Here is an 11,734-nt window from a genome sequence, read left to right as displayed (position 1 = left end):
AGCGGCCGCTGACCTCTCTCGGGCCCCTGAGGTCTGCGGTGTCCGCAGACCCGCCACCTCCCTTACGGGGTCCTTCTGGGCTTGTCTGCTTCCTCGGGTCCCCGCAAAGGCTTCATGGTCCGAAGCTCCGGTTCGCTGGGACCGACCTGGGCTGACCCAAGGCCGTGCCACTCAGTGTGACTTGGGCACGTTGCTTGTCTGAGCCCCAGTTTCTCCTCGGCCACCGGGGAAACCAGCACCCCGCGCCGCTGGGAGGACGGAGGGAGGCGCAGTCCGGCGCCTGGCAGGAAGGAAGCCGGTGTGGTGAGCGGGGGGCCTCTGAGCAGAATCCGCCCCCATTCGCAAAGAGCCTCCTCAGGGGCGGCCGCTCCCTGTCCTTTGGGCAGCCGGAGGTCCCTCTGTCGCCTAGAGGCTGTGGAGGCAGCAGGATCTGCTGAAAGCGCTTTGGTGTCAGCGGTTTACCAGGCACAACCGAAGCACGGAGAAGCCACAGCGGGGAGTGGGGATGCTGAGGTCGGAGCTCCAGGGACCCTGGTATTCAGGGGCGCGTGGGGATCCTGAGAAGGCACGGCCCATGCAGGAGACACGGAAGCAAGGCCCCTAAGCTAAGACAGATTTAAGGAGAGTGGTTGTGGTCCAATTCTGCCTCCAGATGGAGAGGAGTTTTGCAAGGCGAGGTTAGGTAATGTTTGCTCCAGCGTCCAGCCAGTAGGACCTTCAGGGACAGCGCTGAATGCTCCTGGAAAACCTCCATCTTATTCTCCAGGTGCTGCAGCCAGGACACCCACGTCCCAATCATAGGTGCTTGGGCTCAGACAGCCGAGACAGAGCTGCTTCCTGAGTGCCTCTGGGGACTCAGCCCACTTCCAGCTTCCTTACCTGCACGAAGGTGACAATGACAGGCCTCTGACCAAGGCCTGCTGGCTGCAGAATCACTAGAGGATGGAGTCAAGGGCCGACTCCTAGTGGTGGCTCAGTGACCACAAGTCCCTTTCCTTCCCAGCCCTCTTCCGTCTGCACTGCCTGGGGTGATTGGGCCAGAACCGGTGTCCACAGCCCTATAACCTCCCAACAAGAAAAACAGCCGAAGTTGAGGCTGGTGACCTGATAGCTGAGGTTCCTGCCAGTTCACTGCAGGGTTTTGCAGAGCCAGTCCCTACGTGGGGGTGGGGAGAGAGCAGGAGCATCCCAGCTCTCCCCAGTAAGGGGCCAAGGCCTGCTGTCATAGGGAGAGAGCCCAGTCACCAGAAGAGGGCCTCAGGAGGATTCTTCAAGACTGTCCCAGGAGGGAACTGGAAGGAACAGGTTTCATGTGCAGGGGCAGCAAGAGGACCAGAGCAGCGAGACCAGGGACGCATCTGTACGGTCAACCTGTGATCATCTTAAATGTTCTCAGTCACATAGGTGTAAATTTTAAGTAACTATAAAGCAGAAGATAAGTGACCTTCAGGAGATGGCCACCCAGAGGGGAGAGGGGGTGGGGGGCGGCATTAGTTCAAGTGTCCCTGTGCAGGTCTCACTCGTGCTTTTCGCAGCTTTGGGACACAGCAGTGAACAAATGCTCTCAAGGAGTGGAGATTCTATGGAGATGAGGGCACAGGGACCCTCCGTGGTGTGACAGGCACGTGGGAGCTGAGGCCAGCAGGCGGCTGAGGACAGGACACACCTGTGCTCTGGCAGGTTTTACATAACGACCCGTAATCACCTGCTTTGTGAGATGCCCTCACAGGGCCTCCATCTCCTGGTCTCTGAACCACCAGCAGGTGGAGTGACAGGCGCTGGTGCCACAGGGCTGGGGGCGAAGGCGGGCACCCCTTCCTTTAGTGTGGACAGGCTGGAGCAGGCTGAGCCAAGGACCCGGGCAGTACACGTGGGGCACGAGGAACCAGGGGCTGGGGCCAGCTGTGCAGCCACCTGCCAGCAGTCTGCTTCCAGGGGAGGGGCAGTCTTGCTCTGTGCTCTTTGGCCAAGACCTTGAAGGGTGAAGCCGGGGCTCTAGCAACGTGGGGGAGGAGCTGACTTGAGACAGGATCTGCTTTGGGGCTGGGGGTGGGGGCTCCCCACACGGGAGAGATGCACTTTTGACAGTGGCCTCATGTGTACTCCGCGGTCCCCTCCAGCACCCTCTGGGCACACTCCGCCTGGGCCACCTGCCTGGGCTCTCCAGGAAGCTCTTCCTGTGCAGCAGCGAGGCACTGCCATTTCCATTTACAATGGGTTTTTGTCATGTGTTCTCCCACCCCACCTTGTCCCAAGGGGGCTCTGTCTCTAGTAGGGCTGGGACCCCTGCAGGACCAGGGCAAGGATCTCAGCCTTGGCTGGTGGGACCAGCTGGACTGCAGACAGGCCCCCACGTTTGAGAGTGGAAATGGAACGGGTTGGCAGGCCTCAGTAGGGTACGGGGAGGAGCTCCTTCCTGGTTTTGGCTTCACCTGATGGAAAGGCCTCTCCCCACACCCAGCTTCTCCTAGACAGAGACGGGCCCTTCAAGCTCCCGACGGACAGACCCGGGACATCACCCGGTGTCAAAGCAGAGGCACTGGCCTCCTCCCAGGTCAGCAGAGATGTCCCCAGTGCAGCAAGGCTAGGGACAAGGCCCTTCCAGGCCCCCACTGACCTCCTGAACCTGCTGGAGCACCCCGGTACCCCCAGTGCTGAGCCGGCCCCCTTGTGCAACTCCACGAAGAGTCTGGGGGTGAAGCCCGCACCCCAGGCCCCACCACAATGCTGCCCTCCCTGGCTGCCCTGGCCACGTGGCCCACTGGTTGCACCTGGCAAGCACTGGGCCCTGGGGGTGGCCAGGCACAAGTCCCAGCCCCACTAATGAACTTTTTTTTTTTTTTTTTTTTTGCAGTACACGGGCCTCTCACTGTTGTGGCCTCTCCTGTTGTGGAGCACAGGCTCCGGACGTGCAAGCTCAGCGGCCATGGCTCACGGGCCCAGCCGCTCCGCGGCATGTGGGATCTTCCCGGACCGGGGCACGAACCCGTGTCCCCTGCATCGGCAGGCAGACTCTCAACCACTGCGCCACCAGGGAAGCCCCCCACTAATGAACTTGATGATGTATGTATTGACTCTGAGGAGCTACCCCCTCTGAGCCGCAGGAGCATGGTTGGGGGCCTGCATCCTCTCCAGGCCCTCCCCCGAATCCTGGCAGGGATGCCGGCTCCAGGCAGGAACTCCTGCGACACATCCACACCCTCCAATTGCCCCTTCGGTGCTACTCACACAGCACCCAGGGCTCCTGGTGACCCTCAGAGTGTCTTAATGCCACACCCCCAGCTGAGGACAAGGCCTTGGGGGCCCTGCTTGTTGCAGGCCAGGCCAACCTTTCATCACCCAGGGGCTGAGTGGGAAGCAGACCTGGGCTCAAACCCTTCTCTGCCCCACTGGGTGGTCGGGTGGGGACCCAGTTTCTCCATCTGTGTCTGGTACACAGGTAGCTCCGTGCTAGGAGGTGGGAGATGCCTAGGCCAGGGAGTCAAGTTTGGGGGACTTTTAGCTAACAGCCCCCCTTCAAGTCAGATTTGGTCACTCACCCTTAGAAGCTCCTTGGCGGCATCCCCATGACTGCAGTGGCACCTGAGTTCTCCTTCCCTGGCTTCCATGCCAAGCCTTTCCTGCCCAATCCCATGGTGCCTTTGCCTTTCCTGTGTCTTCCTTTGGGTACTGTGTCTGCCCCTACCCACTTAGGCCTGGCTGGCCCTCAGCACCATGTCAGCAGCCAGGCTGCACTTGGGGGCTGTGTCCTACCATGAACACATGGCCCTGGGGCCCCACCACGTCGCCCCACCCCAGGAGCATCCCCAGTTGGACTCCCCTGTGGGCCCAGACAGGAGGGGGAATCCTGCTGCCTCTGAGAGGGGTTGGCTGGACCAGAAGGCCTCCTGCTGTCCAAGCCCAGATGACACCATGGGGAGCTCCTGGCCCGCCCGTCAGCCCCCTCACATGCAGCACCAACTTTCATCGGTGCTGGGTCCCCCGGCCTCGTGCTCCTACATCATCCAGGCCACTGTTGCTCGGCCTGGAAATCCTTCTCGAGGGGGTGAAAACAGGGTCAGCGTGCCAGCCAGTGCCCGGCGTCTGCGTGAAGGTCTCAGAGCAGCTTGTGTTCACAGAAACAGACCCAGTCTGTGTGGCGGGTCACAGCTGGGCGGGGAGCAGAGTTCCAGTGTTTATTATCGTACATATATATATTTCATGTGTATACACAGATAGTTTTCTCTCTTAGAAGTATTAAAAAATTGATCAACCTTCAATCTATAAAAAATACCTACTCTACACGATAGAAAAATCTCTCCTCCAAGTTTACATTGATTTACACCCAAAGCTTTCCCCAAAATATACAATACGAGGCAACGTCTTAAATCTTAGTGTAGAAGGTGGGCCACGTGGAGGGTGGAGGGACACAGAGCCACACACACGCTTGCTCACGCACGCACGCACACACACACCCTCACGTATGCGCTCGCACACAACGGTGGCCCGCCTGTGTGCAGGGTCTTGGCCCACCTGGGAGCACCCGGAGGCTCCTGGCTGGCGCTCAGGCTCGGGGGGCAGGCCCAGCAGCCCCTGTGGGTGATGCTGCTGCTCCTGGCAGTGCAAGTGCCGGGCAGGGGCTTCCTTGAAGGAGCCCCCAAGCCACCAGGAAGGCCTTGAACTGTGTACTTGTGAGAGCCTGCCCGCCCCAGCCTCCTGCAAAGTGCACCTTGTGGAGACAGGACGACTCCTAAAGACCTCAAACTCCCAGAGGAAACTGGTTCCAGACGTTTGGTTTCCTCGGGCCAGCGGAGATCCGCACAGGGAGGAGAGGACACACCCCTGGGAGCCACAGCCCTGCCTGAACCCCCAGGGTCAGAGGGGAACAGCAACACCCACCCGATACAGACAGCACATTCCACGCCATGACTCTCAAGTCACAGGAGCTCCAGCGCCCAGAGTTACTGCAACGAGAGGCTGGCCGTGAGCACAGACCTGTGGCCTAGAGGCCCCTGGGCCTGAAGCTGGACCAAGGGGCCCCTTCTGGTTGGGTGCCAGCCTGAGCAGCTCCAGGAAAGCTGGGGGGGGGGGGGCGGCCCTACAGCTCCTGGCCAGACCCTGACACACACTGGCCTCTCCTGCTTGTCCTCCCCCTGCCCCACCATGTCTGGCGCCAGGGTCCTGGGGCTTCTATGCCATCCAGGAGTGGCTGAGACTTGGATGGCACCAGGTTAGGGTGACTGGCGGGCACAGGGAGTAGCACCCCCGGCGGGGACCCATTTCATTCCTTTTTTCCCTGACAAGGCAGGAAGCGTGGGAGAGGTCACAGAGGGGTTCACCCCAGCCTGAGAGACTGTCCCTCATTCTCTGCAGAAAGGAGGGCATAGCGAGAGGCCAGAGCCACTGCAGGCTCCGGTCCCAGCATCCCTCCTCCCCTGCCCTGCCCAGCTGTGTGCTCCACGGTGGGTGAGGGACCTCGGTCTCAGCTGCGTGTGTGCTGTGCTGGAGCCCCGCTGAGTGGCACTACTTGACCTCCAGGATGGATGGGTTGGTCTCCATGATGGCCACGATGATCCTGTCGATGTAGTCCTGCAGGCGGAAGTTGATCTCCTCCTGCTTCTGGATGGCATCCATGAGCTGTGGGAGGAGCTAGGGGTCGGTGCCAGGTGCCCAGACTGCGGACGCCCGCAGGGGACGGGGCGGGGCGTTACCTCGTCGCGGGAGACAGAGCTGATCTCTGCGGCCAGAGACTCAGAGAAGGCCGTGGAGAAGAGGTTCTTGGCGCCCTGGATGCTCAGGTTGATGATCTGCCCGTTGAGCTCGTCATTCTGCTCCTTCAGGCTGCGGTTGTCCTGGGGGACACAGGGTGTCACTTCTGGGCCGAGGCAGGACCACCAACTCGGGCACCGGCCCCCACGCACCCCCATGTTGACCCCCAGAAGCGTGAGCCCAGCCCGCACCTGCTTCAGCCTCCGGACCTCCTGCTCCAGCTCACTCTCCCGCGTGCGGCTGTTGTACTCCTGCAGGCCTGCGCTGCTGCTGCGGCCCCTCCTCTGCTCGGCCTCCAGCTTGAAGAGCTGCAGATGCTCCAGCTGCTTGCGCAGGTCCTCGATCAGCTGCAGCAGCGGGGGTTGGCTCAGCTTGGCTTCAGGACCTCTGGGGTGGTCTGAACGCCAATGGGGGGGGAACCCCGGGGCTCTGTGCTCACCTCCTGGGTCGCCTCCTTGTCCCTCTGGAACTGGTGCCTCTCGTGGCTCAGCCTGTCCCCCAGCTTCCTCCTGTTCTCCTGTTCCTCACTGAGCCGTAGAGACAGCTCCTCAATCTCATCTAGCAGCTTCTGCTTCTCCTGCAAGAACGAAACAGTTGCCGGAGACATGCCTGTCTGCCGCCCATCCATGCAGCTCTCCTCAGCTGTCTGCGCCCAACACGTGGCAGGTGGGCCTGCGAGGCGCCCGGGACTGTTTCTGGGAGGAGGCCAGAGCCCAAGTGCTCTCAGATGTCCTCAGGGTGCAGAGTTGCCCAGGGGTCCCCGGGTGGGGAGGGGACCACGGGGCACAAGGGGTCAAGCTGAAGTCAGCCCCTCAAGGACATCATCCTAGATTCAAACCAGGTGTTAATCTATGCGTGACTCTTCAGGCCCAAGGATGCCGGGAAGCCAGGCAGGGTTGCGCATCTTCCAGGAAAGGGACGGCCAGGCCCAGTGTGTCCTGGCTCCCTCACCCCCGGGGCCACCAGCCTGCTCTCGAGCAGCACAGCTTCCTGGCCTGCAGCCACACCCCCACAGGCCCATCGGCCGACAGTGCGGCTGCCCTGCTTTGGAGAACCTGTCTCAGGTCCCGATGGCCCAAAGTCACCTGGGGCGGAGGGCGGGGAGAGTCTGGCCGGCAGCTTACCTCCTCCAAGCGCTCGATGCTGGCCTTCAGGCAGGGCATGCAGGACCTCAGCTCACTGTTCTCCTCGTCCAGCTGCTGCAGCCTGGGTCACAAGAACAAGGCTGGGACCCGCAGAGCTGTCCCCCGGCCACCACACGTACCCACACAAGGGCCCTGGGCCAAAGCTTCTTATAAGCCAGGATGGTGTCTCCACACACCGCCGGTTTACAGAGAAGCTGCAGACACAGAGTGAGTTCCACGGACCCTGAGCCCCTTTCGGCTTCTCCAGGCATCTGCTCACCATCGTGGCGTTCATCACACCCACGCTGGAAATGCAAATGACCAACCCATGGACTCAACACAGCTTTCCCACCAGCGCTCCTTCCCGTCTGGTGTCCCCGCACCGCATTAGCCGTCATGGCTCCTCTGTCCCCTCTGGTCTGCAGCAATCTCTGGACTTCCTGGGCTCTTCATGACCTTGACAGTTCTGAGCAGGTCTGGTCATGTATTTGGTAAAATGTCCCTCAGACTGGGTTTGTCTGGTGTCTTCTCGTGACTGGACAGGTTGTGGGTTTGGGGAGAATCCCACAGAGGAGAGGTGCCCTTCGCATCATGGGTGACGTTGACCTGGATCGCCTGGTTGGGGTGTGTCTGCCAGGTGTCTCCTCTGTCAAGTTCTCCTTTTCCCGGTCCTTCTCTGTTGTCTGGAGGCCAGTCATGGGGTCCAGTCCACGCTCCAGGGACCGCCGAGCGGACATGTCTGTGTGTTATTTGGTCTCCTTTGCAGGAGTCCACGTTGGGTTACACTCTGGATGGCGGTTCCTACTGTGCCCCAGCTATGCCCACTGGGAGCCATGACATACCGTCGTCTGCGTGTGCTTCTGTTCAAGCAACTCCCTGCTTCCTGGCACCCCAGGCTCTGCCGGTTTTCCTCTGTCCCAGCCACAGACCCAGCCCTTCTCCAAGAATCCCCAGTTCCTTCCATGGCCCCGCTGTCCTCACCCCCGCAAGAACCCCAGGGAGCTGAGGGAGGCCACCAGGGTCCAGGCACATGGAGCTGCTAACTGAGGTGCAAAGAGCAGGCAGCGGTGACCCCGAGTCCCATCTTGCTCTGTGAGGGCCTCATGAGGCCCTGTCCACCTCGGGCTCCTGCAGCTGCTGTCCCACTCGGCCAGCAGGATGTCCCACTCAGCCAGCAGGATGCCCCCTGCCGTGCAGGCTCTGGTGCTGGCAGACACGGGAGGCAGGACGGCCCGCCCCTAGGCACCCATAGCCCGGTGGACAGGGCCCCACGGAGAGGCTGTGGCCTGCAGGTCCACTGGATGGCACTGTGCCGAGGCCCAGGAAGAAGGCTTTCCCGGGAGGTGACACCGCAGGCCAGCCCCCGGGGAGGCCTCCCGTCCAGGAAGACCCCAGCACAGCTCTGTGTGCAGTCCCTCCTGCCACCTCCCACTGTTGAAAATGTGTCAAAATGTATTTTCCAGCTTTAAGAGCTGGAGGTAAACACATGCTAAAGAGCCTAGAGTTGTCATTCACGAGGGTAAAATGGCTGCACGATGAAGGCTGAGAGTGGTGCCCATTCAGTTAAGAAGACTGTGAAATACCCGCCTCCCCGTCACTACCCACCCAGGAGCGAGCTCTGCAGAGGGAGGATGAGCAGGAACCTCCAGGTGACTGTTAACTTGTGGACATCTAGGTTCTCTGCTGGTTTTCTTTGACAAACAACGTTTGAGATCCACGTGTCACCGTGAGTGGACGCCCCCAGCCTGAGTTCCTGGTCCACTCCTGTGCCTTTGTGGGGTGTCTGCACAGAGTATGCTCCCCTTTTCCTGACTTATCTAAGGCTTATGCCTTCAGGGGAGCATAGGGGTAATTTTCTCAAGTTGCCTTAAAAAAGAGTTTGACTTTGATTTTGAATGGTGCAGCATCCACTGGAGAAAGATTAGAGAAAGTGACATCCAGGTAGTGTCAGTCTTTGCCTTCAAATACTTTGTGGCCTTCAGTAGAGTTTTTTAGTTTTCTTCATAAAGGTTTTTCCACTGTTCGTAAAATCAAATTTGTTCCTAGGTATCGTGCCCTCCTGGGGTGGCCAGCTGTTGTGGTGAGAGCCCAGCTGCATTTCTCATCAGCCCTCTCCCCCACCTGACCTGCGGGTCCCCCGTCCCCCTCTCCCCCACCTGACCTGCTGGTCCCCCGTCCCCCTCTCCCCAACCTGGCCCGCGGGTCCCCCGTCCCCCCTCTCCCCCACCTGGCCTGCAGGTTCTCGATCTCGATGCTCTTCTCTCGCTCCATCTTGCACAGGAGCTCCTTCTGCTTGCGTGTCTCCTCCAGGACCATCTCGCAGGCTCTCAGCTCCTGCTCCTTGAGCTGCTCCTCCAGGGCATTGGCTCTGCAAGGCAGAGGGGGAGGGGAGAAACCGTCCTGAGATGCTGAGCCCAGAGCTGGAGAGAGCGGCCCTGCCCAGAGGGGGGACAGGAAGGCACTGAGACGTCCCCCAATGGCCCACAGCTCTAGTCAAGGGCAGTTCTGAAGCAGGACATGTATCCCCCCAAACACCCTTCACCTCACAGAGGGTGACTGGCCTTCAGACCACGGCACAGTCTTGACGGCAAGGACAGTCCCCATCATTCCCAGGGGGAATTACCCCCATCCTGGCCTGCACCCACAGTTGCCTCCTGCTCGCTGGGTGTGGGCAGGAGACCCTCCCGGGCACAAGCCCACCAGGTGCCTGGCCCCAGGGCACCTTGCACTGATACTGATACCAGGCTGGAGACATGGTGTACAGACCCACCCCACCCAGGTCAGCCATGGCAGACTCGAAGGCAGGTATAGCAAGAACATGGGGACAGAAGGAAGGTACACATGGGGACCCTGACCCTGGCCTCTTCCCAGACCACCACTCCCAAGTGCAGGAGACAGGAACGGACCAAACCACAGAGAAGGGCTCTGGGCCCTGCCTGCGGACGGCCGGAGCCCATGCCTCCAAGCTGCCCGTCCACACAGGGTTTCTCATCTGCTTTTTGGTGCTTCGCACCCAAGAGTAAACAGACAGCCAAAGACCACCAGACATCACAGGAAAGCTCTTAATACAAAGTGGCCAAAGCAAACAGAAAAAACGACCTGAAGGAGACACACATCATGTGGGAAACACCACAGAAGCCCTGTAACTATCACCCTCAGAGGCCTGAGACACCACGTCCACGAAACAGGAGCAGCTGTCGCAAAAGGAATGGGTAATAGAAGTAACTCTTAGCCATTAAAACTACGACACGACAAAATTTTAAATTCAATAGAATAACTGAAGGAGAAAACCAAAGATTATTACACAGAAAAAAAGAATAATGAGAAAGTTAGAGAATAAGGAAGTAAAGAAAATGAGAAGGAAGGTCCATAAGGTCTGATATCTGATTAACAGAAGTTCAGACAGACAAGAAAATGGAAGAAACTCTGAGAGACACGTTTTCCAGATTTAAAGGCTGGAAACCACGTGCCCTCAGCACAGGAAACAACAAGAGACCCTCACAGCGTTGGGAGAGAATAGGACCCCACAGAGCAGTGAGCCCAGCGGTGCCAGGGCCTTGGTCACAGACGGGACAGACGGGACAGACGGCAGCGGAGCCGGCTTCCAGGGACCCAGCTCCCAGCGGGATCCCAGACTCAGCCACACTATCGATGGTGGGGGTGGAGGGGGGACACGACACAACCCCGTTTTCAGACACGTGAGGCCTTAGGAAGCCTGGCTCCTATGCTGCGAGTAAGGCATCTGCTCAGAAAGCGAGTAAGCAAAGAAGAAATGCAGGATCTGGAGAATAAGAAACCAGATGTGGAGAAAGCAGGTGGAACTCCTAGGATGGAAGGAAAGGAGAGCAGTGCGGTGGGTCAGTGCGGCTGGGAAACGCCAAGCAGCAGCGGCAGGAGTGTGTGCTTGAGGGGAACTTAGGCAAACACTGGCAGAAACGGCCCCAGGAAGTGGATATGACAGGCCCTGGGGCTGGGTGGCCAGGCAGGGTACAGAGTGTGGACTTTCCACCACAAACGTGGATAACTGATAAGTGCCCATTGGATGAGATGAACCTCCAGTCAGCTGGAGAAAGGAGTCTGGTGGCCCATCCAGATCTCCCTGGACAAGGACAGGGAGGGAGTAAGGAACGTCCTGCAGACGCAGCACTGGAGCCCCAGCCCTCGCATAAGCAGGGCCGACCCCACCTCTGGCTCTGCAGCAGGAAAGCAGGGCAGGAAAGCAGGTGGCCCCCGAGCCAGGGTCTCGACCACACAGGAGAACGTGCTTCTGCTGCTCTGTTATAGCAGTGGGCGAGGCGCCCAGGACAGCATGGCACATCCCGGTTCCCAGCCTCCAAGAGCAAGAGGACAGGTCATGAAGGCCCATCTCGCCCAGGAGAAGCCACAACAGGAGGCCAGCGTCCCCCAGAGCCTCGGGGCCCGTGTCCAGCGCTGGTACAAGTGCTCGGAGGGTGAAGAGCCTGGGGCTGCAGAGGGTTCGGCAGGGCCAGGCTTCGCCCAGAACACATGCCGTGCTCCCAGCCTCTGGACCTCTTGAAAGGGGTCTGTGACCCCAAGGCTCTGGCTGCACACAGGCCAAGTCCCTTGTCCTCTGCAGGAGAAGTGCTGCAAACTGGGGTGAGGTACACAGCGTGACCAGCTTCCCAACACCGAAAACCACACCACGTGCTGTGAAAAGTCTGCAAAACAGGAGATGGGGAAGCACCTGCTCCCTCCTTACACCGACTTCCACACGGCTGTTATTTCTAACTCAGAGCTCGCGGCTCCCACGTGGGGCTCGGTCGCACTGCTACGCCCCATGAGGACCCCATGCTTCAAGGGTGGGTCAAGTACCCGAGCACAGGGAGCTCTGGAGGCACTGG

General features: G+C 59.7%; 1 protein-coding gene and 1 long non-coding RNA gene across 11 annotated transcripts in view; one reads left to right on the top strand and one right to left on the bottom strand.

Moving 5' to 3' along the window:
- Positions 1-262: 262 nt before the first annotated feature.
- LOC125961481 (uncharacterized) lies at positions 263-4,270 on the top strand. Its single transcript, XR_007472234.1, has 2 exons — positions 263-513; positions 2,855-4,270. It is a non-coding gene; the product is annotated as an uncharacterized LOC125961481 (long non-coding RNA).
- The window catches only part of RAB11FIP3 (RAB11 family interacting protein 3), an 81,894-nt gene continuing 74,321 nt past the window's right edge, over positions 4,162-11,734 (bottom strand). For 5 of the 10 annotated variants that reach the window (XM_012533159.3, XM_033429325.2, XM_033429322.2 and 2 more), the window contains 6 exons: positions 9,100-9,240; positions 6,873-6,954; positions 6,188-6,325; positions 5,940-6,095; positions 5,691-5,831; positions 4,162-5,616 (listed from right to left, as the gene is read on the bottom strand). In XM_012533159.3, coding sequence (XP_012388613.2) covers positions 5,503-5,616; positions 5,691-5,831; positions 5,940-6,095; positions 6,188-6,325; positions 6,873-6,954; positions 9,100-9,240 — 772 coding nt within the window. In that variant the 3' untranslated portion in view covers positions 4,162-5,502. Of the gene's footprint in view, positions 5,617-5,690; positions 5,832-5,939; positions 6,096-6,187; positions 6,326-6,872; positions 6,955-9,099; positions 9,241-10,050; positions 11,552-11,734 lie in introns of those variants that run through there. The other 5 variants (XM_033429320.2, XM_033429316.2, XM_033429317.2 and 2 more) reach the window with 1 other exon arrangement.

The sequence above is a fragment of the Orcinus orca genome, chromosome 16 (assembly GCF_937001465.1).
Source record: "Orcinus orca chromosome 16, mOrcOrc1.1, whole genome shotgun sequence".
Lineage (NCBI taxonomy): Eukaryota > Metazoa > Chordata > Mammalia > Artiodactyla > Delphinidae > Orcinus > Orcinus orca.
The sequence above is the reverse complement of the archived record's forward strand: the minus strand, read 5'-3'. Positions and strand labels throughout refer to the sequence as shown.